This window comes from Falco peregrinus, chromosome 2 (assembly GCF_023634155.1).
Source record: "Falco peregrinus isolate bFalPer1 chromosome 2, bFalPer1.pri, whole genome shotgun sequence".
Classification (NCBI taxonomy): domain Eukaryota; kingdom Metazoa; phylum Chordata; class Aves; order Falconiformes; family Falconidae; genus Falco; species Falco peregrinus.
This window is the reverse complement of record NC_073722.1, coordinates 122839035-122864901: the sequence shown is the minus strand read 5'-3', so window position 1 is coordinate 122864901 and position 25867 is coordinate 122839035. Positions and strand designations below refer to the sequence as shown.

The window sequence follows — 25867 nt, the reverse complement described above, 5'->3', positions numbered from 1 at the left end:
AACATGCTGAATCACAAACTGTTCATTTGCTCCGAAGTATTAGTACACAGAGCTTAAACAATGACACAGTGAAAACAGGAACTGAATTTTGGAGACATTTTTTCCATGAGCATGTCAAATCTAGTTACCTTCAACAAGAACAGATCAAAGCAATTCCTCCGAAATCAAAATGGGTATCAATTTGTAAGACAGAACCCGAGTGTGGATCTAAGTAGGGTACTCCACTGGACACAAGACAGCACACGTATCTGAACTGTAGCCTTGTGTGCTTGATTACAGAGTATTAGTAGCTGGATAAAAACTGCCTAGTGCTGCATCGGTCTTAAATGAAACAGATAACAAAGCTCAGTACCAGGCAGTCAAAATTTGCCTATTTTTCACTTTGAGTCTAAGAGATTCAGATACTTAAAGCAAGAAGTACAAGCCATACCCATACTGCATATCATTTTTGGTTACACAATTTCTCTAGGATGTCTAAGGTAGCAAGAACCAAGCCAAACGCTCCTATAGGCTAAGTATGTGGAACAGTAAATATTGGTTGCAGTAGTATACCTTGAAGTGTTGTTCTCATCTTCACTGTTATAATGGGCAGCACCACAATGAGAATTAGAAAAGCAACACCATGCTGAGTAATCATTTTGAAACAGTTAACATAGGACACGTCAATTTTCCAGTCAGACTAGACTATCTGGGGGGGGGGGGGGCGCTTTTAGGGGAAAAATGCAAAGGGCAGAGTACAAACAAAGAAGAGTACAACAGGAATGTGAAATCCACTCTCATGACTAATTTCAGAATTACAACTCTATCCTTTAATTAAAGCTACTGGAAACCATATGGGAGTCATTATTTAGTAAAATCTTGAAGAAATGAAACAGAGTCTATGCTCATCAAAACCCACAAATCTTAAAAAGATCTCAAAAATTGTAAAAAGCTATAAACCCCAACCCCCAACATTTGTTAATTTTCTCTTTCACTGCTGACAGGCTGCAAGACCTCCTGGGACAAAACCTGTTCTTCTGAAAGCTGCAGTGTCTTTAAGCAACCTCAAGCATTCAAAGCCAATGTATCTGCAACAAAGTGAGCAGCAACGCTACAGCTCATTTCTCTTTACAAAGGGTGGAATTTTTTCTAGTCACTGTGTGAAAGAAGGAACTTCAGATAAGCATATACCTAAGCAAATTTTGAACATGTGACAGAATTCCACAAAGTTTCAAAAAAGTGCCATTACTTTCAATATTGTTGCAACAGCCAAAATATTGTCATTCGGTGTATTCGAGTCACTGATGAAAAAGTTTTCCCTGAACCTGACAAACCAAAAAGATCTGCAGCTGTGGTTTCTCATTCTTCTATTCTACTTCACCAACTTGAATCTCGATTTCTTCATAGGGCTCTACATTAATATTTGTTGTGGTGCAGCTCACATATGCAGCAGTAATAATCTCTCAACCTCCTCCCAGGAAACTACTCTATAGTTTAGGCTACACAATTTTGTGACTATAAATGTCACTTTACTAGTTAAAGCCAACATATTTTAAGTACTTCAATACACCTCCCCAGAAGAGGAAACATTAGTAACTGATATTTACATGTCACTAGTTCAGAAACTACACAAAGTCACATTACCAAAAACAAATACAGCACAAATGCAATGCAGGGAGAGGGGGAGGGGGCATTGTGACCAAGGACTACCTGAGCAGCCTTGAAGGAAACTTGTTCCGTTAAGAGAAAAGGTACACAAACATCTTAAAACATGTTCCCTCCCCCTAAAGACTCTTAAAAACACAACAACAATAAAAAGATAAATATTAATATAGAGCCCATCTACCAAAAGAGAATAAAAAACCTAAATTAAAATAAATTTAGGGGCCTTCACCAAACTTGCTGCAAGTTTGGGGACATAAATATCCAACAGCCATAAAGCTGTGAAAGCCCCCAGAATGAATAAAATAAATCCCACTTGCCTCAGACTGAACAGGGCAACACTGAGACTCTGCCTCAGCCTGTCCTATGGCAGGGCTATAGGAAGAAGAAAAATTTAAATTTTAGAAAAAACATGACCCAATTAAGTGAAAGACATGCATTCAAAGTTAACAAAATTCCAGTGATCAAGCAAACAAAAGAAAATGACTGCTATAGCACCTATCCTATTAGGCCCAAACAAAACTTTTTACAGCTGGTAGCTATTTCTGAATTGGACAGTTTGTTTTGCTTTGTATCTTGATCAATGGAACGTAAGTCAGTTGCTTTGGGGCATTTTTCCCATAACTGATAGTATTTACTGTACTAGTTCACAAAAAGTAGAGTTAAAGATTCCACCAGCCACTGAAAGTGTTGGCCCTCACCTTAGTATTTATGTAGAAGCTAGACCAGTACAATTATTAAGACATTTACTATTATTTTTAAGTGCCATTAGTTACCATTTTAAATTGCAGCCCCAGCTCATGGACTGATGTATCAGTCTCAATTTAGCTGGAGAGTCATAATGCCCTTCTTGCTGTTTATAAATCTGAAGTAACCTTGATACTTTTATTTTTTATCTTGTATGCAGAATTTTTATTCCTATAAAATAACTGCAGGTTATATATTCCATTCAATTTTATCCAAGCTTTAAGAAAGTTAAGATTCTATATAAGTGCTGTTCAAGAGCTCCATATGCTAAAATAATTGCAGAAACCATAGAAGGCAGATGCAGCTGAATGTGTTTCTAGAAGCTTGTTATATTTTCCCATGCATGCACAGAGCGAGGAATAGTTAACCACTGAAATTATTACATATACATCCCAGCCTCAAATTTATTAGCACCTGAGAATCTCATCTGCGGAAGGAAAAAAATAATCCAAAAGTTCCAGAAGAAATTTTTAGTCCACATAAAATCTTGAAAATTTAGCTGGTTTATTTAAAGCAACCTTTGCCAAAGGCAGAAAGATGTTCTAAAGGCAGTACGAAACAGTCACATCAAGACTTCCGAAGAACCAGCCCAGGCTTTTCCAAGGTTCTTTCATGCCAGTCTCATCCCTTTTGCTCTAAAAAATCACCCTCTGATAATTATTATTGAGACAAAGCATAAAATAATTTAGAACCTTTTAAACAAGTCCTAGATGCCATAAATTCCAAATATTTTGCTAAACATATTTTCCCACCTGTGCCTCAACATTATTTTTGCAGCCTGTTTTTTTGTATTCAACATTTGCATTACATTCCAATTTAAAGACTGATCAAAACCCACCTGCAAGTTTTAATTTTATTGTAAGATCTGCCATGGCAAATTTAGGCAACAACTGAAAAATAAAGCTTCTGCCTACGTAATTGTATCACTAGAGTCCTGCAACAAATATATATCGATGTTTTTCTGCAATCTCTTGCAGAATCTTGGGAGAGATTAACCAAAGCACAAAGCTGTCTGCAAGCTGCGTTAATTAGGGATTTTGCTGGCACAACTATGTTGATTGAACTTTGTACTGTAAACGAAGCCTTTGCCTTTATACAAGCAATTACTACATTCAAAGTAGTTTTCCTCTTTTTGGAAAAATGCACCATAAATCCAACTCTCTGAACATTAAGAAGCAGTATCCACAGAAATGAAGGCAGGGACCAACAGAAACATACGCACTGAAATACCCGCCTGGTCACAGAAGAGTACACACAAGAGACACAAGAGTAACTAAAGCTAGCCACGTCACAGCTCTTACAGCACAGAAATGACAGAAGCAGGAAAGTAAGTATCCACATGAAAAATCATGGAAAAGTTGTTTACCTGCTTGTTGAAGATTATTAAAATACCATATAACTAATAAGTGGCAGTACTTAGTTGAGAGATTATCAAAACACGACTAAGGGAAGTGCCATCTTAAAATGCATCCAAACTATGTAGTATTAGCTACAAAATGGTACTACTATTGGAACAATGAGACATTCACTATTTAAAAGAGGGAAACTCTTAATTAATACAACTTGCAGAGTATGCCGAGTTAACAGTGCATGCAGTAAGGTTTTCAAGTATTTATCCCAGGAAAAGTAGGGGTCTGAAAACAACATACAGAAAGTTACAGAAAGACACCAAAGGAAGAAGGTATTTACTTTACTAGGGGCAGAAGGGCAAAGCATCCTTACAGCAGCAATATGATCTTCAGAAAAAGCAAGAAGTTCTGTAGTTTTAAAAGCAGAAGTTAAGATCAATTTATAATATATGAATTTTATGTGTAGTATTACAAAAAGCATGAATCTAAGACACTGTAAACATCTCTCCAGTGTTTTGTTATCATCCTTATTAGATAAACAGAAGAAAACCAGAGTATAAAAGCATTGCCTTAGCAAAACAGTTTTATCTGTTAGATTTATGTATAAAGCAAGATGAAGAGCTAACAGAAGATCTGACATTAAGGCCCACTCAGCACATTTGCAAGCCAAATACTGCACATCTGACAGGTGATCAGCAGATACCAGTGATCAGAGAGAACTGCTTCTCAACAGAGGCTTGGAGTTATGGTCTTAAAACTGCTCAACACTTCAGAACAAGTGCCTGACAATCCTTAATGTGTAAACTAAGGCCATTCAGCTGTAATCAGCCTGTACTGGATGCTTTTATGAGCTATTCCATGACCCCAGGTTTGAAGCTGAGAGACACCACATTATTTTAGCTGTACTGTATTTCTGGGCTATTAAGAGACAGTACAGAATAAAGCCACATGAAGTACTTAAGTGTGGCTAAAAAAACCCCAGGACTTTCAAGAAAAAGAGCCATAATGCTCAGTACTATAATTAAGTGAAGAAACTCCACCAACTACAAAAACATCTATGGAACAAACTGACACAAAAATACTGATAATCTTTCTAATTATCCTAAAAGAAGAGATATCCCCAGAAATTAAATTGCACAGATAAGGCTTGAGGCTGGAACATGTATTTAAAGTTGACCTGCAAATGAAAAATTAACAACTCCTGTTTTCCCCCGTTGTGAAGAGACCAGGGAAGCTCTCACTTCTCTCCAAAAAGCTTCCCTCTACATTTTCATTCTCATCAGAAATGTAGCACCCTAACACAGCATTGTTAAACATTCAGAGAATTATAACCTTGACAGTAATTTATCCCTCTACACTTATTAAGCGACTAATTCCTAAGGGGAAGACCTCTCTGATAACTGTAATTAGGAGAACTGATTAAAAAGGTCTCTTACTCTAGACACTGTCATTAAATGGCTCAAGAAACTCAGCCAACAGCCAGATCATAGCACAAAAAAAAAAATCAGATGGCTCATCTTTTAGACTCTGCCGAGATCTGAAATTCCCAATATTTAAAGTAAAAGAAAGCATATAACATACTACTCTTGCCCTCTGCCTGTCTCTTTTATACACTGAGAAGGTCAAGCTACTTTTTCTCTTTTGCAGGTCAACTTCAATACAACATCAACTGGAAGTCACTCACCCATGTGACATGCACCTAAGCTTCTAGAAATCTTCATCTAAAAGGCTCCTGAAATTCATATGCATTTGCACATTAAAAAGAGTCAGTCAAAAGAGTGAACTAACAGGACACATCTGGCACTAGGATGTACCCTAGAGCAATCACTTTTACATCCTTCAAGTGCCAGACTAGAAATCCGTTTCAAATTTATTGAGGACATGAAAGCACAAATAAAGACATATGCATTAAGAAAAGTTACAACCAAGAGTTAGGATGTGCCTCCTGCAGCCTCATTTTTGAGGAGTCAGTTAATAAGTGTACAGGTCTTTGTCTACTCAGATGTGCAGCTAAGGAGTCACTTAATTTTAGAATAAGTAGTTCAGATTTTATCAAAACAGCACCAATAACTGTGTTCATTACACCAACAGCTACCATGGCATGCATCTGTACAAACCTTTCAGGCAGTTGTCCACAGCTGGTCATGAATGAAAAGGCATATAAATTTTTCTCTTCTTTTATTACAATGAAGTTTATAACAGTACAGAAAAGTCACACGACCTTAGTGGGTCAGTTTACTTAAACCCTGAAACAGGAAGAACTCTAAATACATTAAATATTGTTACAAGTTCAGACTTAAATGTACAAGTAGTTGGGAACAGTTACAGCCCTCACCAACCTATGTTGGGGACATGAAGTCCAACAGCACTTGAAGTGCTGTGAAGGCATCATTTCACAAATAGCAACATAATGTTACAGAACTTGCCTTTAAGGTGGTATGTTCATGTAATTCCAGCGCCTTCACAATTTAACGAACCATATTTACTATACTTCACTTCTAAAAACCTAGATGAAACATGAAAAAGAAGCCATACAGTATAAATTGCAACATCAGGAAAAGTTCCTGTTATTATTCCAAATAATTTTTCCCGTGTAAAATAAGAATGTCCAATAGCTCCTTGCATGTGGGAAGATACTTATTTTTTTTTTAAAGTCACAATGAAGCCTTAATTGACGGAAGCTCGGCTATATTAACAGCACAAGATGAGAAAAGGTTTAATCTCCAAACCTATTAGAGCGTGTGTAGTAGCATCAGTAGCGGCCACCTTGCGACATTACAGGAGGTCTCATGCCCATTGGAGGTCGAGGAGGTCCACTTTGGTAAGGGGGCACCATCGGAGGTCCCTGACCATATGGGGGCATCGCTCCAGGAAGGTATCCTGGCATGCCCTGGTGATGAGCACCATACTGACCTATAAACAGAACATTTAAGATGCAAAGAAGATTTTTTTTTTATTTTTTTTTTTAATAATGGGCAGAAGTTTCATTTTGTGAAAAGCTTCAAGCCCCTGCCAGTACATGCCACTGGGTTTTAAAAAAAAGTTTATAGCCAAAACAAGTCTTTTCAAGAAAAGAAAGCTGGGAAACATGATTACCATGAGGTGGCATGGGAGGTCTCATTCCTTGTTGTTGTGGAGGAATTCCTGGCTGTGGTGGCATCATACCTCCAATTGGTCCAACTGGTGGATTACCCAAGGAAGCCTGTCCCGGCCGAGGAAGATTGCGCTGATATTTAGGCAACTGTGCCCTTCTCTCTTCCTAAAACCAGGAACAGACCACCATAACACATTGCAAGACTAAAAGCAAAGTAAATGAAAGTGTAACAAAGTAGATCACAGGTATTAGCTATTTCAACTTCCTTACAAGTTCAAAGACTGCTACTAGTAACAATACACAGTCCCGTTTGCATTTTCCCCCCCTTCCTTCAAAGTAACTGTTTAACACTGGCCAATTTATCATTCTGCATGCATTTCCTCCCTCCGCTGAGGAAAGCCTTTTTTTTCTTCCTTAATAAGCTGAAACAGCAAAGCCAAAATACAAATCTAAAGATACCTGAAGTTAAGGTTCATTTGTTTTATCCATAAATACGTACTTCTGACTGCTGTAAAAGCACCAAAACCACTTCAAACTTAAGCCTTCTGTCCTACACTCATTACCTACATCTATTTAACTTCCAAGCTTAACTCACACACTGAACAGAAGTCCAAATTATATTTTAAGTAATTTCCTATCACCAACAGAAATAAGGCTTAGATCTGCAGCAAGATCACTGCAACCTGCCAGCCATCGCTTTGCAACTGGAGAAGTTTTCTTGATGTGTGGTTCTGTTACATGAACTCTCCACAATTTGCACTTTCACTGTTATTAAGATACACATAACGCAGAGCATAGAAGTTCTATTTAATCAGCCCTATCAGCATAAACTGCATTTTTCAGGAAGACAATGAAAATATTTTAACTTACCAGTGATATATCCTCATCTGGATGGATCAACTTACTGGTTGCGCTGGTGGTTGTGAGGGTAGCAGGCTTACTTGTTATAGATGTAGCTGGTTTAGCGGCAGTACTGTTTGTCGTGCTAGTGGTTGAGGCTGTAGACTGCGTGTAAGCAGGGAATGTAGGTTTTGGGGGTTCTGTTGTTGTTGCAGGTGTAGAATTCAAAGGTTTGAAATCAGTACCAACTGGACCTGGAACAGCTGCTGCAGCCTGTGAAACACAGAGATAGATCAATATTTATTTCTCAAAGCGTAAGAAAACTTAAATGATGTCTGTTAGACCTCTGAAAGCTTCCAGTGAGATACGCAATTATAACAAGCTTGACAAAAGTAAACTTCAGCCTTATTGCATACTACAGCAACTGAAAACAAGACAAAATAAACCCCAGTATATACACATACACACACACACAAATTGGAAAGTCTACAATTTGCAGGTCAAAAGGCACAACTAGAAAAAAGGAACAACAACAAAAAACCCCCCCTATCAAAATTTTTAATCTCAAACACTGGTAAGTGTCTAAATCTTTCCTGAATCACTGGGTTTTTTTAAGAGCCTATTAGTATAAATTCATTGGACCTCACTAAATTATTAGCATACTTCAGCAACCATTAGTTTAAAGTACAGCTCAAAATGTTAGTATTCATTATAATTAGGTATTTAAGAAATGTTTTCATTCAATATTTAAGAAACCTCTATTGGGTCTGGGTTTTTGTTTTAAGTGTTCTCTCTATGAAAACACCGCAATATTTTCAGAGTACTATTATCTCTATAAATCTTTAGCCTCGCCTGTAAATGATCAGCTGAAGGCAGATGAGGTTCACTAGATTCCAGCATCTCATCTTTCCTGCTTTTTTCTTAGATTAAAACTGTTAAGACGAGAAAAGTTTGCTTCACCAAGCTTTCTCTGAAGATGCAGCGATCTCCAAAGCAAGCTTTAATTACGAGAGAATGCTTGTTTCTAGTCACTGCACATTTACAATTACCTGAACTTTCCAATTAAAACAAAGTATTTCAATTTTTTGCACACAACGCACATTACAAAATTCCCTACGTTATGATGTACCATATTAAACAACAAACTAAAAAGCCTTCACCATGCATCAAGCTAACCACTGCCCACTAAAATGCATTTAACTGCTTTCATGCTTTTTTAACCCTTTAGAACCAGGATGTAACATTTCATTCTTTTACACTAAGAAAATTGGGCACTTTGACATGCTTATTTCTAGTAAGATGCAACTCACAATCAAGGACTCTGCAGTTTTCCCAGCTAAACATAATCAGGAATATAACAGAAATTATCTGAAGATGTTTAGTCAATTTTAGCTTTTACAGAACGGTCCAAAGGGTTAAGTTGCAAAGCAATTTGTTTTAACTGTGACTTCCTGCGTACTTGTGCTGTGCTAGGAAACAGAGCGTTAGAAGATGCTGACAGACTTTCTGAATTGGAGGAAGCTGTACTTGAGCTTGTGACAGGTGTCCCCATCTGTAGCATAAAAGAAAGGAAACAGTGAAAAGTCTCCAAACAAATGGGTGGAAAGTATCCAGATGAAAGGATTTCTTATGCTCAAGTCCTTTCTTATGAAAGGACTATGGTTTTGTAAACAACTACCTTCCCTGCAGAAGTCCAAAATGCACATAGTACACTACGAAGTTTTCTGCAACATACTTGAAAGTAAGTAAAAACTTCACAGCTTATACACAAGAGAAATCAAAAGGCAGAGGTCACAAGCCACTATCCATTCCCCACTTCCCTCCCCAAAACACTTAGAATTTTTACTACCCTAACTTACTCCTGAACGTTATTTAAAGCAAAAAAACTCCTAATTCAGGAAACGTTTAACAGGACTACAGAATAAATTAAGTTAGTCCATCTATCAGTAGAAATTACTGATCATCTATCAGTAAAAATATTATGAAAAGAACAGGAGAGAACAAGTCACATCAAGATCTACACTTTGGAAATTTCCGGTGATGTTCTAGGCAATCAGAGTCCTGTAGCTAACAGATCCCTTCACCCACCCAAAGCGCCCTTAATAAATGACAAACTAAAGGGATTAAGCAAAGTTTTGCCTACTCCTTTCGTCCCCCCATGGTTACAGAACTTCTGTCTGGTTTCATTGCTGTTGTAAGACAAACAAAACAACCTTTCAAAATTAATTCAAGCACTACACTGAATTAAACTTAGAATCAACACAAGTAAGAAACTTAACCCGTCATTTCTTGGGCCTCCTTGATAATAAAGAATAGACACTGTTGACACAGGGGCAATTTGAAGAATATAACAATAGCTTCCAGGTTATGAGATACCTTACCTGCCCCGCACTTGGGAAGAGTGGTTTAGTAACTGGAGGCTGGGGGGTAGGTGCTGATGCAGCAGGAGCTGGAGGCCTGTTAAGAATGCCTGGTGCTGTAACAGGCTGTGCTTGTGTCATTGGAGGCATCCCAGGACGAGGACCAACAGGCGGTGGCATACCTACAAACCACAAAGATCTGGTTAAAAATCAGGCTGAAGGAAGAGTATTCCTTTAGAGGATTCTGTTCACAGTGTTTCTTAAAACAGTGTCTCCCCAAAGGAAGATGGATTTTTAAGGCAACAGGAAAATAAAACGTGACAAAGGGTATCACCAGCAGTCACCAATAAATGTCCATGCATAGGCAATAACCTCAAACACTTCAGAGCAATACTGAATTAAGTTGTATTTTATAGTACAGCTTCAATGATGGAAGTTTATACTCTCAGTAAATCAACACAATTAACACAGTAACTGTTTCCAACACACTGTGCCTATGCTTCCAAGTGCATGGATAAGACTTATAAGATGCAGCCATCATGAACCGTACCAGAACTTTGACCATAGTAACACAAATTAGCTTTGCTGTGGGTCTTTAGCACAGTGCAACAGTGACACAGGGCTACTTTTTGTAGCCTATCACCACAATACATGCACTTCTTACACGTGAGGCTCTAGGAGAGGTTCAGAGATGGGAAGTTAACAGCTTGCGTGAGTTCCCATCATACTACTGTGCAGGATAACTAGGCTGTAACTGTCCTACTGGCTTGCCTCCTCCTCCAGTAAGAAATACAGGGAAACCTGCTAACCTCAAGCTGTCACAGCACAGCTGCTGCTCAGGTGGAACACCCTCAAAACTTAACGCTGCTTAATCAATAAACATCTCTTCTAGCCATGGTTAAGACACCAACATTTCAGTTAGTTTCTTCACACAGCAGGTTTACTTGGGTATACCACCAACATTTTTTCTCATTTCCTACATTTTCAATCACTACAATTTTTCAGCTGCAGCCACAGACATCAAAAAAAGGGATTAAGAGAGACTTGGCAATACAAAAGCCAGAGAAAGTGCAACAGGAAGAGTTAACTACATTCTGGCTTTTACCTTCACAATGGTACCAAACACAGATAATTCTTAATAATCAAAAGCCATAAATCAAGCCCTTCACCTACGCACAAAAGAGTGGCTTCTGTGGCAATCAATCCACACCAAGGTGGTGCATAAGTCTGTATATTCTTTATATAAATCCTAAATATAAGTGCAAATAAATAAGTAAATAAATAATAAAAAAAAAAAAATAGCTCTCACCATAGTACGAGTTCGACAACCCTGACCTACCTGGTGGCATACCAGGCATAAGAGGTGGTATTCCTGGCCCAGGAGGCATCATTCCACCCATTGGCATCATCCTATGAAACCGAAAATGAGCACTGGTATGAACACTCATGATAAACCATTAAGACAATTGGCACATACCTGTATTAGATAAAAAAATTACAGTAAAGAATTTCAAGAACCTCCAGAGGCAACTGAAAACCAGCTGACTCCTCAGTTGGAAATGTTTTTGCACAACAAGGGAAAAAAAACCCCAACTACTAAAAAAGCCAAAAAAAACACCCCAAACCCACCAAAACCAAGAATACCCCTCTCCAAACACTTTTCATTTGAACTTTAATTCCTAAAGCTTTCACTTCCACTATTATCAGAGGTCCAAAACTGGTGTCTCCCTTGAAATCTACTTCAGGCTACTAGTTTCAGCAGTTACAAGAATCCGATTTCAGTATACTCTCAGAAAATTTGAAAGGAGGAAAACCAGCTAACTCCAATCACATTAAAACACTGTACATCTGCTGTTACTCCTTTCTGACACCACAAGTCCACTACTGGTTATAGCACCCTCCTGCTATTTTAACATATTCTCCTTCCTCCAGTCAATGGCAGACAACCCAAATCTATAAAAATATCCAGAAAATACTGATAAAAGCAGAGACCACAGCATAAGAAAGCCTCTGGAGTTTTAATTACAGTAAATATTCCCTACACTAAGGATAGAAAAGTGGGATTTTAATTATTTTTTTTAATGACAAATCCTCATTATGGCATGTTTTTCCTTTATATTAAAAACAAGTTGTTGGGGTTTTTTTTCCCCTTGCTGCCGATTCTTGGAGAAAAAAAATTGCTCTGTATTTCCTCACAGAAAGGTGGCATCTAAACAACTCCTCTTATCCTTATCTACTAAACCATACTACAAATGAATACATGTTCCCCCACCTAAACCATACATACAACCCTTAATATAAGCAAATTCCTCCCGCACAGGGCTGCAACTCCATAAAAATTAAGCTGTCTACAATACTAAATACTTCTAAATTGGGAAGCTATAGATGAATAGGTATGATTCCTCCACAGGGAACAAACCAAGTTTGCTTAAATTTTCCAGACACTCAAAGCCAGATCAGGGAAACAAAATAAAGGAATGCTTATTACTTTAGTTAGCAAAATAAGCAGATATGTAGCCGCCAAATGCACACCAAACCCCCACTAAGAAGTAGTTTCTATTTGTATGACAAAGTCAAGATACCTTCACCATTCCTGTTTCAAAAATCGAAAGAACTCATCATGAGCAGGCAGGCATTCATTCTGCAAAGCAAACAGCTACCCAGTCTTACTTTTATTCTCAACTTGTCTACCACTGCTACAAAAGAAAACCAAAGCAGCAGCAGTAATGACTGGGAACACTGTACCATCAACCCTTTTCTGGGTTAATGGTTGGAGAAGGCAAAGTCAGTCTTGCCACCCATTCTGACAACCATCAGTTGGGGGGGGGGGGGGGGGGGGAAAGAAAAAAAAAGAAAAAAAAAGTGCTGGATGCTTGCTGCCTGCTGCTCCCAGAAAGATGACTTTCAGAGAAACTGCAGGGATAGTACTAGAACTAGTGCCACACTAAAACCTAAAGTTGCTTCCTAGGTCCCTAGGTCCTAATTCTTCTTTACTTATTTTTTGTAAAAGATCATCACGTTAAGTAAGCAAAACTTTAGATTAAACTATCATAATGCAACACACACCACCTCCTCCCCGCAAATGGAAGCGCAGTGAATTTTTTGCAAATTAGTCTGTGTCTTTTACTAGATGGTATTACATTCACCTCAAGCTAACAGAGTTTAAGAAAGACTAAGCACCAGCAAGCCTGCTAAAACTCAGCTCAGTTTCCACCCAGGAAAACCAGTCATGACGAGCATCCACATGATGTTCAACTACAACATGATTTTTAAATTCAAAGACTATTAGAACAGTATTTGTGTCACCAAAGAGAGCAACCTTTAAGAGTGAACTTCAGAACTTAGAAACAAAGTTCCTGCAGTATGTCCTGCAGTGTAAAGGTTCAAGCACATGGAGCTGTACTCTGCTTCAAGAGAGGCTGTAAGTGCCTAAGGGTCTATTTGGTTAATATTTTGTAGAATGCATTTCTCCTATTATATAGCTTTGTAATATTCATTTAGCTAAAGCATAAAAACTTCAGATATTATAATATAATGTGTATAATTATATTATAATAATATAATGTGTATAATTATAATAACAAAACCTAACCAGACATCTCCCCCAAATTCTTAGGCAATATTCAGAGGTTTTCAGTAAGACAATTTCAAGTTTATCAAAGACACGACAAAAAATGGCATAATGAATGTACCTAGAATTACATTAACGAGATGCTTACATGTTTCCACCACAAAATGACTGCATGTATTTTCTCTGTTGATGTAATCTGTGAAAATTTATGACAAAATCAAAAATCTAACTGTGATTTTCCAAATACATTGTGATAGGGTATGGTGTCACCCCCAAACAAACATAAAAACCAACATCTTACTTTTGCCCAAAATACCAGAATTTAAACTATCCAGTATCTTTTCCTGTTAGGCTGATGACTGATAACCAGGTGCACAACATACGTGCAATATACAAAGAAACAGGGTTCACAGGAGGCTCTAAACCAACACAACAAAACTTTAAATTATTATACTACTACTCAGTAAAGTTAGGAGAAAGGCAGCATACTTTATACATAAACTCAGAGTTTGGTCATATTTTTAATGTTGGTTTACAGCCATCCAGTTCTTTGGTGAGCCTTTATATTAAGGTTACAGGGTTCACAGGTTCCTATGTACATTTTCCTAATTAGCCTTACTTTTTCTGTTACAGTTTAAAATGCACAGTATGAACATGTAATATTAAGTCTTTCTTGCTACTCACCCAGGTGGCATTCCAGGCATAACTGGAGGCATTCCAGGCATCATAGGTGGAACACCTGCCATTAATGGTGGTATACCTTAAAAGAAAAATAAATTTTAAACAACTCTGACAACACACAGTTGCTAACAAATGTCATCTAATAAATTTAGACTGGAAAAAATGCTTTGCAGGAGCTCCAAAAGATTGATTTTTGAAATAACACTGCTTACAAACAATGCAATATAAAGGATCATCTGCAAATCTGACTTAAGATTCATTGTATCAGCCCTGCGAGACTGTGTAAGTTTTCTCAGTAGTCTCCAAAGAACATGCCTTATCATTACACAAAACGAGACCAGTTTTCGCTCACTGTCATTGATCAAAATTCTCTCCTCGATATATTTGTTGCCTGTGTATAAACTGCCTGTTCGGTGTCAGCAGTCTCTAGATAGATATATGCCAGGCTTTCTGCTGTTTCCAGAATCTCGCTACAAAATACCACCACCAAGTATCACTGGTAGACTTATGTTTAAAGTACAAATCTGTCTTACCACCATATTCCTTCAATCTAGGTGCAAGTATTAGGTGTCTTCATCTACTTCACAAAGGAAGACATGCACACACACAGAAGGGGCAAGAAAAAGAAGAAACTGCTTAAGTGCACCTCACAAAACTATTCTGTGACCTCTACCACCCAGCGTTAGAAAGGCCAGATTAATTCTCCAGTATATAAGCAGCAAATTGAGTTTCTATTCAGCTTTTTAGCATTGAAACACCATCTCACCTGGAGGCATCCCTGGTGCACCTGGCACAGGAGGCAAACCTGGTTGTGCCATTGGGGGAACATACCCCTGCTGTGGCTGAACTTGCTGGGGTTGAAATGAAGTTGAAGCTGCAGATTCATCATCTTCATATTCATCCGAATCATCCTGCTGTTTCTTTTTCTGGCTCTCTGCTAAGGAGTACAATGGTCAGACTGAAGGCAAATTATATTCTATGAAATTAGTTTTGTCTGGTGTATTCTAGTTGGAATGAAAAACATAAAATTCAAATCTTCTCTGCGTGTTCAACAATTCATATAATTACAAAGATGAAAAACTATGTGAGCCTACCTATACATACGAATAACAAAGGCAAAGAAAGTGACACACTGTAATAACCCTCAACATACATGGGGGTCTTCGTTCATATGGCAGCGTCATGCTGTCCAGAATAAACCAAAACAATTCAAACAAAGGTATACTTTAAGAGCAAAGAAATCAAGTATTTGGGTGTCATCAAGGCTTCTATCACCCCAGGCCTTTCCTCACCTTACCCTCAAAAATAAGAACATGATCACAACAATCATTAGATAATTATTATAGCTGCACTGGCATGCAGCTACTTTTGAACAGGAAAAGAAAAATCTCTCTCAACCTACGTGACTGGCAAATGTCTAGAGCTGCAGTCAGAATGCATTAAACCCAACCCTTACCCCGCTCAGAAGTGAGGCCTCTACCACACAGCTTAGCATTAGTACGAAGCAGACTAGGGAAATAACTAGCTAGATTACACTTTACCCTGAGTTTTTTGTTCAAGTAACCTCCTTCGTTCCTCCATATCTTTTTCTGGAATGCCCTCCATGCCATAGATTTCCAGTTCAATATCCGTTCTTCCAGGAATAGCATTTGGAACAGCATCTATTGTTTCTTTATGTACCTAAAGTGGAAAAGAAAAAGTCTTTCTAACCACAATTCATGTTAAGATTCTATGTGTTCTTCAGCCAGTTCACGATAGAAAAGGAATATCCTTAATGGGAAGAATCTCTCTGACCAAGTATTTTCCTGGTATGTGCTTCCCAATCACTAAGATTAACTTCTAAAACTTTATATAAACTTATCTCCTGAACACCAGGACAATACAATTCCTTCACTCCTCCCACACCCCAAAAATGATAGCAGAGATCTCTACTGCATACTCTCCGTATGACTGCTGACACAGCAGGACTCCTGATTTGGAAACAGGCCACTTGTGTGTTTTTCTCATCAGTTTTAAGACTCTGGAATGCCCCCAACCCCCCACCTTTACTATTAATTCCAATTCTAGAAACTGTCAAGAAAAGCTTATATAAGCCTAAAACCTCTTACCTGCATGCAATGTATAGCTAAACCAGGTCCTGTATACAGTTTCTTATGACATATATGGCATTTAAAGTGCTTTGCTTTTTGATGCTGTATAAGGATTTTTTCATCATCAAAATCCCTGTTACAATACCTATTGAAGACTGTTAAGGAAATATAGAAACTTGAAAGTGACCTTCTATATAACACTAAGCTAATTTGCATCACTGATTTGTCCTAAAGCAAAAAAAAAAAAAAAAAAAAACCCCAACCAAAAAACCCACCACACAAAACAAAAACCAAAAGTATAGGGAGCACCTCTGAGCATCCTAAGCATGACAAATATTTCACGGAAGTCTGAAACCAACCCCCCCCCACCCAGCATTTCCCTCTGCATAGATATCAAACTGGTAAGATGTGTGCAGGCAATCAGAATCACCATTCGATCCCATATCCTTTGACACATGCTTTTCAAGTCCTAGTTTTTTTTCAAGTGGACTCATACCTTCTCGGCATACATATAGATTAAAATAAAGTTGCTAAAGCACTGAAGGAGAAATAAGACTTGAAATCCATAAAAGGTAAGTGATGCTAAATACTTATAAGTGCCTATTTAATAACAAGTATGAGTAACTAACATTTATAAAACATAAAAAAAGGTTTAAAATAAAAATTCCTTTCTTTTTTCACTTATCCAGCTACCAACTCTTATGACACTGCATAATTTACTGCTGTCGTTAAAGAATTTTTTATTTCTAAACAGATTATAAGCAAAGAACTTTCTGGACATCTATGTGACAGAAGAGACAAACTGCGATCTCCTTTCTGGCAGGTCGGCATTAATATTTCAGCAAACACTCCACACATATCCTCCTAAGTGAGACAAATAGACATTTGTTATTTATTAGCGGTTCCTTTTTAATACAATGTGTGTCTTGCATCCCTCACACTAAAGTAACTGAAACTAATATGGGTAGTAGGACAGATGCCTTCCAACACGAAACGGTAAAAGATCTCAGAGCAACTTATAAATTCCTTTATTAAACAATTTCAGACCGGGCAAAAACATTTTAGCACTCGAAAAGATAAAACTGTAATCACCCCCCAACACAAAGCAGATTCTAAAGGAGTGATCGAAGATACTGAGATATCTGAGAAATTATAACTACTTTGATGCAACAATTGCAATTTGAAAGCCGCCCCCAGCCAAGAAAAAAAAAAAAAGTTTTAAAAAAAGTGTCTTAACTACACCCGCCCCAATACTTCTTGAAAAACTATTATTGTATTCCGCTAACATCCTTCCCCCCGGGGCCTAAAGAGTGTTCTCCATTTTGTCCACGATCCCGACAATCCGCCACCGGAGCGCCAGAGCCAGCCGGCCGGGAAGCTGCGGCCTGCTCCGGCTTCACGGATCGGACGAGGCCGAGGCCTCAAGTGAGAGAGGCGGAAACGGACGGACTAGGCCGCGCGAGGGGGAGGGGGGGCGGGGCAGAGGAAGGGCACGGACCAGGCCCCATCCCCGCGCTGAAGAGCACAGAAATGGGACAACACCAAGCACGGAGCCAAATCGTGACGGACGTGGAGAGGAGGAATGAGCCCCGTCCCAGGAGAGCGAGCAGCCCAGGGGAGAACGGGATAGAACGGAACCGAGACGCGACCGAGCCAGGCCGCTCCCCTCCCCCACTCAACGCCCCACAACCGCCTCATCCCACAGAGAAGGATACCAGCACCAAGGCTTCAGCTGCTTCTTCTTCTTACGGCCCATGGCAGCGGCGCCCCCAACTCACACAGAAAGGAGACAGCCGAGCTCTTCCCCCGCGAGCCGCAACGCCCACAGCAGCCTCCTCAGAGAAGCGAGCGAGCAGACATAAAATGGCCGCCACGGTCCCGCCTGGCGCCACCGCCTCCGAGCTCCCAGCCTGCACCGCGGCTCGGCGGGAGGGAGTGCCCACGTGACGGGCTCCCGGCGGTCCCGGCCGCCCCTCGGCCGCTCCCATCGTGCCTCGCGGTGGCGCGCCGCCGCCATTTTGTTTCAGGCGCTACCGCGGGTTGGGGTTTCTGAGGCACCTGGCAGGGTTTCTTGTCTCCACGTTTAATGTGAAGGAGAAATTGGGTTTTTTTCCCCACGACAGCTGAGGGGGCAAGCGGCCTGTATCCCTTCAACAGGCCGCTCTGCGCAGTGTTTTGGTGGTTATCACCTGTGTCCATGTAGGTGGCTCGTTGATGGGGAGGCCTTGAGGTGTGGGGGAGCATGGTGCTCCGGGAGCACTGTAAAGTTGGCTTTGCCCTGCAGAGCCTCCCGTGCCTGCGCCCCGTTACATCCCATTGGGGTGCTTGTCAGCCTCCATACACTTCTGGCTCTGGAGTGCCCAGACCTGTAGGCTTCCTGCAGCGGCCCTGCCGCAGGTTGGTGGGGAGAGCAGCTCCCCACCCGCGGGGCTGGGCTGCGAGAACTGCCTGTCACGGGGCTGAGCTAACAAATGTACTGTTTTAACAGGGGAAAAAAAGTATTTCAGAAACAAGAGTAGGCTTTTTAAAAACGTGACACAGCTAATCCTGTCAAATGTGATTTGAGCGGGTCCTGCCATCGAGTCAGCGAACAGCTGCTGAAGGGTGACCTGTACCGACACCGCTACCACAGCTCCACGTTGCTTTCTCCAGTGCGTTACACTGCGGCGCTGCAGCAGCGCAGGCCGCCCCGGCGCGGTGCGTGCGGCTGCGCCCCGGCTGCGGACGCGGCCTGCTGGCAGTGCCCGGCGCGGCTCGGGCCCCTGAGCGCGGCCCCGTCGCCCCGCTCGCCTCCCCGGGGCCGGGCAGCGGGCGCGGCCCGCCCACGCCGGCGGCTGCACCCAGCGGGGGCCGGGGAGGAGCTGCCGCTGCGCCCGCCCTGCCCTGCCCTGCCCGCGGGGCGGGGGCAGCGCCGGGTCCGGGGCGGCGGGGCGAGGCGAGGCCGTGGCGGCGGCGGGGAGCGGGCGGCGCGATGCTGCCGGCGCTGCCGGACGGCGACGAGCGGGAGCTGGAGAGCAGTGAGGAGGGCGGCGGCGCGGGCGAGGAGCGGCGGCCGGAGCGGCACGGCAGCACCTACCACAGCCTGTACAGCTACCGGAGCTGCAGGTGAGCGGGCCGCCAGCCGGGGCCGGGGCCGGCCGGGGGGTGCGCGCCCTTTCCAGGCCTGGCCAGTTCCCAGATGCTGGAATTCGCTTTATTCCCCGCCCCCCCCCCCCCCCCCGAGAGTTTTTTCCTCCCATAACGTCCCGATTCCCAGCTCCTGCTTTAAAACGGTTAAGGCCATATACCTTTCCCTGCTGCGGTCCCCTCCCTGTGCTGTGTGCTGAGACTGGAACGGGTGATGCCAGGGCCTGACTTTCAGGTGCTGGCAGCAGGCGGGGGGCAGCGCGGGTGGCAGCGCCGATGGCAGCCCCGGCAGCGCGGGGGCAGAGACACCCTCCGGCGAAGACTTCAGGTAAAGCCAACCTGCGGGACAGCATCGTTGCCCTTACCACCTCGCTTTAAAGTCTTTACCATATTGCTGTTAGGTGAACAGTAAGCAAGTATATTGAAGCCCCTTAAAAGCAGAAACCTCCATGAAAGCATGCTGAAGTCCCTCGGGTGCTTCTCCTGGAATACCTAGGGGATGGACACAACTACAGAGCTCAAATAATGTCTTAAACTACCATCTGTGAATTAAACTGTTTTCTTTGCTACTTAACATTCCTGTATTGACTTAAGTCTTCATGTAGATAGTAGGTAAATCAAATTTATTAAACAATTTTAAATGGACATTTTCCCACAAGCTCTGTAATGGAGTTGTGGTTCTGTATTACAATTGGGGAAACACAGGAACAGAGAGGGGCAGTGACTGGTTCGTAACTGCTGAGAAGTTCAGCATCAGCTGACACCGCAGCTCCAGGCATTGGTCTGGCAGGCAAACCACGGAGTGCATTTCTGATGGGCCAGTAGTCGCAGAGCAACTTAGTTGTAGGCCAGAGAAGGATCCTAGTGGGCCCCCATCTAGAAGCAGGTGGTTCTGTGCTTGTTCAAAGAAACAAAACAGTAACACTTAACTTTTTGCTAACTATTTATTCTTGTTTTTGAAAGCCTCTCCTTGCTGGACACTAACTTGCCATCTGAAGCAGAGACTGAGTTGCGCAGTTTTATCGCTAAGCGTCTTACTAAAGGAGCCCTGTTCGAAGGAATGGGGAATGTAGTGTCAGTGGGACTGAGGTAAATTTTTAAAATTATTTGTGAATGAGAAACTGTAAGCAACATTGGCAGCATTGCGTATCTTGCCATCTGCTGCTGCGCTTAGGTTTAATCCTGATTCCATGTTTTCAGCCTTATTGCTGCTGTTAGTAACAGCTTTATGCAGTGGCACTTTCCTCTTTCTAGGTAGTGTTGTGAAAAATACTGCAGTAAATAGTTTACTGTTTCAATATTTAAGATACTACATGCGTTTGTGTCTATTTCCTTTTAAACTACTGTGATCGTGCCATAGAGGAAAAAAGAAGGTCAAAGAGCTCTATATATGACCACAGGAGCCACCAGTGCTAGCCGGTGAAAGTTCTTTACAGAAATCACGTGTGTCTGCTTTTTTCACTTACTTATTGTGATGTATCTTTAACAATATTTTTTTTTCTGCATAGCATACCAGAATATAAAGTTGGTTGTTATTACTGTCGTTTCCAACAAGAAAATCTAGAAATGGCAACACTGGAATCAGACATCAATGCTCCAGAATACGTGGTTTGTTTCTTAGGTGGCTCAGAGAAAGGTCTGGAACTATATCCTTACCTTTAATTTTCTTTATCTGTGTGGAGATGGAGATGATGTAAAAATTATGTTTCCTGCTTGAAATCAGCTCGTTTGTACACACTTTCCAGTAACTGAAAACGCTGGTAACAGCCATATACTGAAAGGGAAAAATGCAGGTCTTAACTGACGCAACTTATTTTCCTTAAGAAGATACTTTCAGACTTGAGCTGGACAAATACATTCGAAGTCTGAAGATAAACCTTGATTTGGAGGTAAGGCCTAACTTCTTTAAGTGGTGAAAATCACTATTTATGCAAAGTAGTTACTAAGACAATCTGGAAGATTTAGTCTATAGAGACATTAGGTGTTTTAAGTACCAGTGTGAAACACTGTGAGAGAGGTGATTTACTGTGGTGACAGTGAATGTCTAAAGTGCTATCAATGATAGAAGTCAAAAGAGAAAAAAAAGGGGAGGCGCAGGGACGGGACTTTCTTGTGCCAGTCATAAATCTGTTAAAGGTTACTTGCCATTGGATTCAGAGAGGAGAATGACTAATGAAAAGTAATGGTCTCCAGGAGAGTTATCAACGTCCACATAGATTCTTACCACTTCTGAATATTAAGGAAAGATTTTTCGTGGTTTTCTTGTCACAGTTTTTCTAATGGAAGCTATGTGGTTTGAGTCTCCTCATCCTGTCTGCTGTTGCATGGTCTTTGCTCAGTATACACCATAATATTACAGTTCTGTTCTTAAAAAATGAAGCCCTTCATTGCTGATAAAGCATGGCTTTAAATGTCAAATTCATCATCATAGTTCACCGTGGTGGCTTTGACATCCAAATATCTTAGGCTGAATAGATTATTAATAGGCTTCTATTTGCATAGAAATGTAATTTGTAGTTAAAGTTTTATTGTTTCAACTTGTTACAGCAAAACCCCTGGGAGACCTACGTTAACCCCTACTTGCGAAGCTGGTTTGAGAATGCTATATGCCCTATTCAGAGAGTGGTACAGCTCTTCCAGGAGAAACTTGCCTTCTTGTTACATGCTGTAAGTGTATTTCAAACTGCATAACTAAAAAAGTTTCAGAAGGCGTCTCAGCGATTCCAACATGTTTAAAATGTTTGATGTTTGCTTTCCCAGCAAGGAGTAAATGAAGAACAACTTTTCTTAATCCAGGGCAAGTAGTTTTCCCCTGCTCTATTGCTAAGGAAGCCTGTTGCAATTTCTTCTATCAATTTTTATAATTAACTAATTTTAAATTACGTAGTAGTGTCCAAGTTGAAATTAGAATGAAGAAATTAGAAACAGCATGAGAAAGCTGTCCCTGCTAAAATTTCTCTGAACCAAAAGGGATGTTACATTGCCTATGTGCCTCATGTAATTCACTGGAAACAGGAAAGAAATTAATCCTAGCTCTAGTCCCTGAGTTTGAGGAGGCTTTGGATGGAATTGCTAAGAGAGTATAACTGCTATATTTCTTCTGAGCACAAAGCCAGCTGTGATGACTATAATGTGGAGTATTCCCTTAGCTTCTGCTCTTTCTCTGAAAAGAACAATTTTTTAAGTACCACATTATGCATTTATTGCTAGTAACTGCAGTATAGCAACAGAATAGCAAAGTTGTATCAGCTTTTTCCTTCTTTTTTTGTTTGTTTTAAGGCTTTGAGTTATACTCCTGTAGAAGTTAAAAACGCAGATGAAAGAACAGAAAAAGACATCAGCAGGTAAAAATACTTTGAGACCAAGGAACCTGTGAGTAACGGCTTTTTTGTATGACAGCCTCCTGTTCTTGCTGTTCAGGAATTGTAAAGAAGCAAGCAGTTCACAAGGGCTTTTTGTGTCAGGTTTCTGGCAGCTGCCAGCCTCCAAGGACTTGTTCAGGAAGGCACAATGACCTCCTTGTGTATTGCCATGACTGAAGAACAGCACAAGTCAATGATTATAGACTGTAGTGGACCTCAGCCTCAGTTGCATAATGCAGGTGAGATTACAGCTGTGAATACTTCTTCCTGTTACTTGTATCCATCAAGTGCCGAGCTGTGGACACCAGAGGTAGCTGAGGATGTTCAGAAGCCCAAAAGTTCATGCCTAGGAAGTTTGGATTCTAGCTGGAAACTAGAACAGCTGTTTTCCTATGAGGCAGCAGAGTAGTTTGTTTCACCAGACATGCTGGAACTGTGGTTTGAAAATTGTGATAATAAAATCCACAGTGCATTTAGGTTGCACACCATGAAACTAGCAACTCGTATGCCTCAGGGAAGCTGCAAAATGCTGTGGGTTTTTTTCCCCCGTGTATTTTTAACAAATGGAATTCAACAATCAGGACAGAATTTCACGTAATCACTGTAGCTGTGTTTCCCTTTCTTTTCCACATTTATTTCTTTTTTTCTTAAGACTTACATCCTGGCCCAAGTATGCTATTATCAGTTGTTATGTGAGGGGGTTTAAACCAGGTGAGTGCAGCTATATGTTTATGTTGAGCTCATTTACCTTTTCTCATCTCTTCTCTGTGTTCCTGAACAGCAAGCAACAGATTCTGTGAGGACTGGATGCAAGCTTTTGTGAATGGTGCTGAAGGTGGAAATCCATTTCTCTTCCGGCAGATTTTGGAAAACTTTAAATTGAAGGTACGTGTTCGTATATGTTAAAGAGAAGCAAAATAACGAGGGAGCAAATACTCTTTTTGCAGCAAGGAAAAGTTTTGGGTTATTTATGATGTCTGAATATCATCAACTTTGATCATCAAATCAAAAATGAAAATAAAAAAATGAAGTTTAAGTTGAGAACTGGCTTACTGTAGTTGACAAGACCAGAATGTAAAGTAGTGTAGACGTTGCTTTAGTGAGTGCTTCAAAGGCAGTTTCTCATATTTAAAATAAAGCACACTTTTTTTCTTAAAACACTGTAAATTTGAGCTGCGCACACACAATATCGTGATTGGTAACATTCAGTAGTTAACAGTTCTTAGGTGGTCTGTCGTAATAGGAGAACTCTTGCTTCAAATTTGGACGTACCAAGTTGTGGTATCCACACATTTTGCATTGTTACAGCAGCACTGGTAATATGCATCAAAGACAGTACTCAATTCTTACATCACGCTTGAGTAGTAATGTAAAATCCCTGCAGGGAATGCTTCTGCTTCTCCTACTATTCTTCCTTCACTTTTTTTCCACTTGATAGAACATTTTCTGTCCATGTAGAAGGATAAGGAAACGCTGTTACTCTTTTCCCAGGCTATACAAGACATTAACAACCTGAAGAGGTATATCCGCCAGGCTGAAATGAACCACTATGCCTTGTTCAAGTGTTACATGTTTTTAAAGAACTGTGGCAGTGGAGACATCCTTTTGAAGATTGTTAAAGTAGAACATGCAGAAATGCCAGAAGCCAGAAACGTAGTGACCGTCCTTGAGGAATTCATGAGAGAAACATCAGTGGCTTAAAATTATCTTAATTTTTCTGTACTCATTTGAGAGTGTTGTATAAATCATTAATTTCTTCTGTGCAGCTTAGTTTCACTATGGCAGGATTTTTAATTTATATTTAAAAGTATTACCTAAGTCAAGCCTGAGTTGCAGTTTCATCTGCCTTTTCTCTTTTAGACAAAGCAGTGTGAGCCTTTTTAATGCGTAAATATCAGATCATACAAACTCCTGCATAATTTTCAGTGCTTAGCAGGTTCTCAAAATGACTTGTTCCTTTTCTGAGGAAATCATGCCATTTGGTTTTTACAGTCACTGCACACAAAAACCCCCAACCACCAGATCCCTTACCTGGCAAGCATTTCAGTGTTTTAAGTATTTTAAATACCTTTACAATGATTATGTCTAATCATTAAGGTATGGTTACTTTTGTTTTAATATATAAAGAAGCACAAACATGTGGATAAATCATAGTAAATGAATTAATCATATTTGTTTATATAAGAGAACATAGATAACAAGCCTGTAGCTAGTTTCCACATTCTACTTTCAAACTGGCAGTTTGTTCTGCTGTTATTAGATAAAACAAGTTGTTAATCGGTATGAAACAGAATGGCCTTAAGACTGAACAGTTTTGGGAATCAGTTTGTATGTATGTATGTACGTACACTGGACAGATGTGGTAAATTCCCAGGCTATTTGATGAACCCCCTTCTTGATTAGTTTGCATTGTGATCAAGACCTTCTTTGTATGTTCCTGGTACCCATTTTGCATAACTGTAAATAATCATCTGGTTTTCAGTCATGGAGAATTAAACCTGGAAGTTTTACAGATTAAATACTAACTTTAAATTAATAGAAACTTCTTCAGAAATTGAAGTAAACTAAGTTCCCAAGTTAATTATTCAGGCTTTAAAACATTTCCTTATATTTCAGCAATGAGTTCTTACCCATATCATAAGACATTTAGACAGCAGAATACTTGAAGAAAATCTTTGGCTACAGCTGGAATCAAAACTTACGAGCCTCTGATTGACCCTTAAAGGAGGACTATTTCTGTAAACCTGATACAAGCAAAACTCCCTGTTGCTTTCCTTTACGGCAGAGAGTGTTTGAATGCCGAACTCTGGGTGTGTTAGAACAACTCTTCCTGAAACACTAACAGCGTCTTACTAATGCAGTTAATTTGACTGACTGTTCTGCCAGTGCTCTGTACTGTGATGATAAAATGAGTGCTTTCCTGTGACACCACTGTGTTGAACCTATAATAAGGTTTACAATAAAACACATTCAAGTCTGTAATAGTGTGCCTACATTAAATTACAA

The 25867-nt window shown here is 40.4% G+C and overlaps 2 protein-coding genes across 16 annotated transcripts; one reads left to right on the top strand and one right to left on the bottom strand.

Moving 5' to 3' along the window:
* Positions 1-1962: 1962 nt before the first annotated feature.
* On the bottom strand, positions 1963-18296 carry ZNF207 (zinc finger protein 207). 14 transcript variants are annotated; one of them, XR_008745548.1, is made up of 13 exons: positions 18089-18279; positions 16392-16518; positions 15825-15963; positions 15050-15220; positions 14287-14362; positions 13751-13798; positions 11341-11441; positions 10053-10213; positions 7702-7944; positions 6834-6996; positions 6467-6650; positions 6164-6243; positions 1963-2016 (listed from the first exon to the last, which is right to left on the bottom strand). XR_008745548.1 is itself a non-coding variant. In XM_055794169.1 (12 exons), exons 1-11 carry the CDS (start codon positions 18127-18129, stop codon positions 6490-6492), a joined length of 1431 nt encoding a protein of 476 aa, XP_055650144.1. In that variant the 5' UTR covers positions 18130-18279; the 3' UTR covers positions 5899-6243; positions 6467-6489. The 14 variants fall into 14 exon arrangements, 13 of the variants coding, with proteins under 13 accessions (XP_055650144.1, XP_005237590.1, XP_005237592.1 ...); XM_055794169.1 differs by lacking the exon at positions 1963-2016 and having other exon boundaries at positions 5899-6243; XM_005237533.4 differs by lacking the exon at positions 1963-2016 and adding an exon at positions 9131-9223 and having other exon boundaries at positions 5899-6650; positions 11371-11441; positions 15050-15217.
* Positions 18297-18440: 144 nt separating this feature from the next.
* Positions 18441-25843, top strand: C2H17orf75 (chromosome 2 C17orf75 homolog). Of its 2 annotated transcripts, XM_055794173.1 has the most exons (10): positions 18441-19478; positions 19735-19827; positions 20463-20588; positions 21008-21145; positions 21331-21388; positions 22047-22166; positions 22779-22843; positions 22964-23100; positions 23643-23746; positions 24353-25843. In XM_055794173.1, exons 1-10 carry the CDS (start codon positions 19345-19347, stop codon positions 24560-24562), a joined length of 1185 nt encoding a protein of 394 aa, XP_055650148.1. In that variant the 5' UTR covers positions 18441-19344; the 3' UTR covers positions 24563-25843. The 2 variants fall into 2 exon arrangements, with proteins under 2 accessions (XP_055650148.1, XP_055650149.1); XM_055794174.1 differs by lacking the exon at positions 19735-19827.
* The last annotated feature ends 24 nt before the right edge of the window (positions 25844-25867 follow it).

Excerpts from the sequence above, each read along its gene's own strand:
- ZNF207 (XM_005237533.4), bottom strand. The coding sequence starts at position 18,129 with ATGGGCCGTAAGAAGAAGAAGCAGCTGAAGCCTTGGTGCTG. Across the intron at positions 11,442-13,750 it reads TCATTTTGTGGTGGAAACAT|GATGATGCCAATGGGTGGAA; the intron begins GTAAGCATCTCG and ends TCGGTTTCATAG. Across the intron at positions 9,224-10,052 it reads TCTTCCCAAGTGCGGGGCAG|ATGGGGACACCTGTCACAAG; the intron begins GTAAGGTATCTC and ends TTTATGCTACAG.
- C2H17orf75 (XM_055794173.1), top strand. The coding sequence starts at position 19,345 with ATGCTGCCGGCGCTGCCGGACGGCGACGAGCGGGAGCTGGAGAGCAGT. Across the intron at positions 20,589-21,007 it reads GTAGTGTCAGTGGGACTGAG|CATACCAGAATATAAAGTTG; the intron begins GTAAATTTTTAA and ends TTTTCTGCATAG. Across the intron at positions 22,844-22,963 it reads ACAGAAAAAGACATCAGCAG|GTTTCTGGCAGCTGCCAGCC; the intron begins GTAAAAATACTT and ends TTTTTGTGTCAG.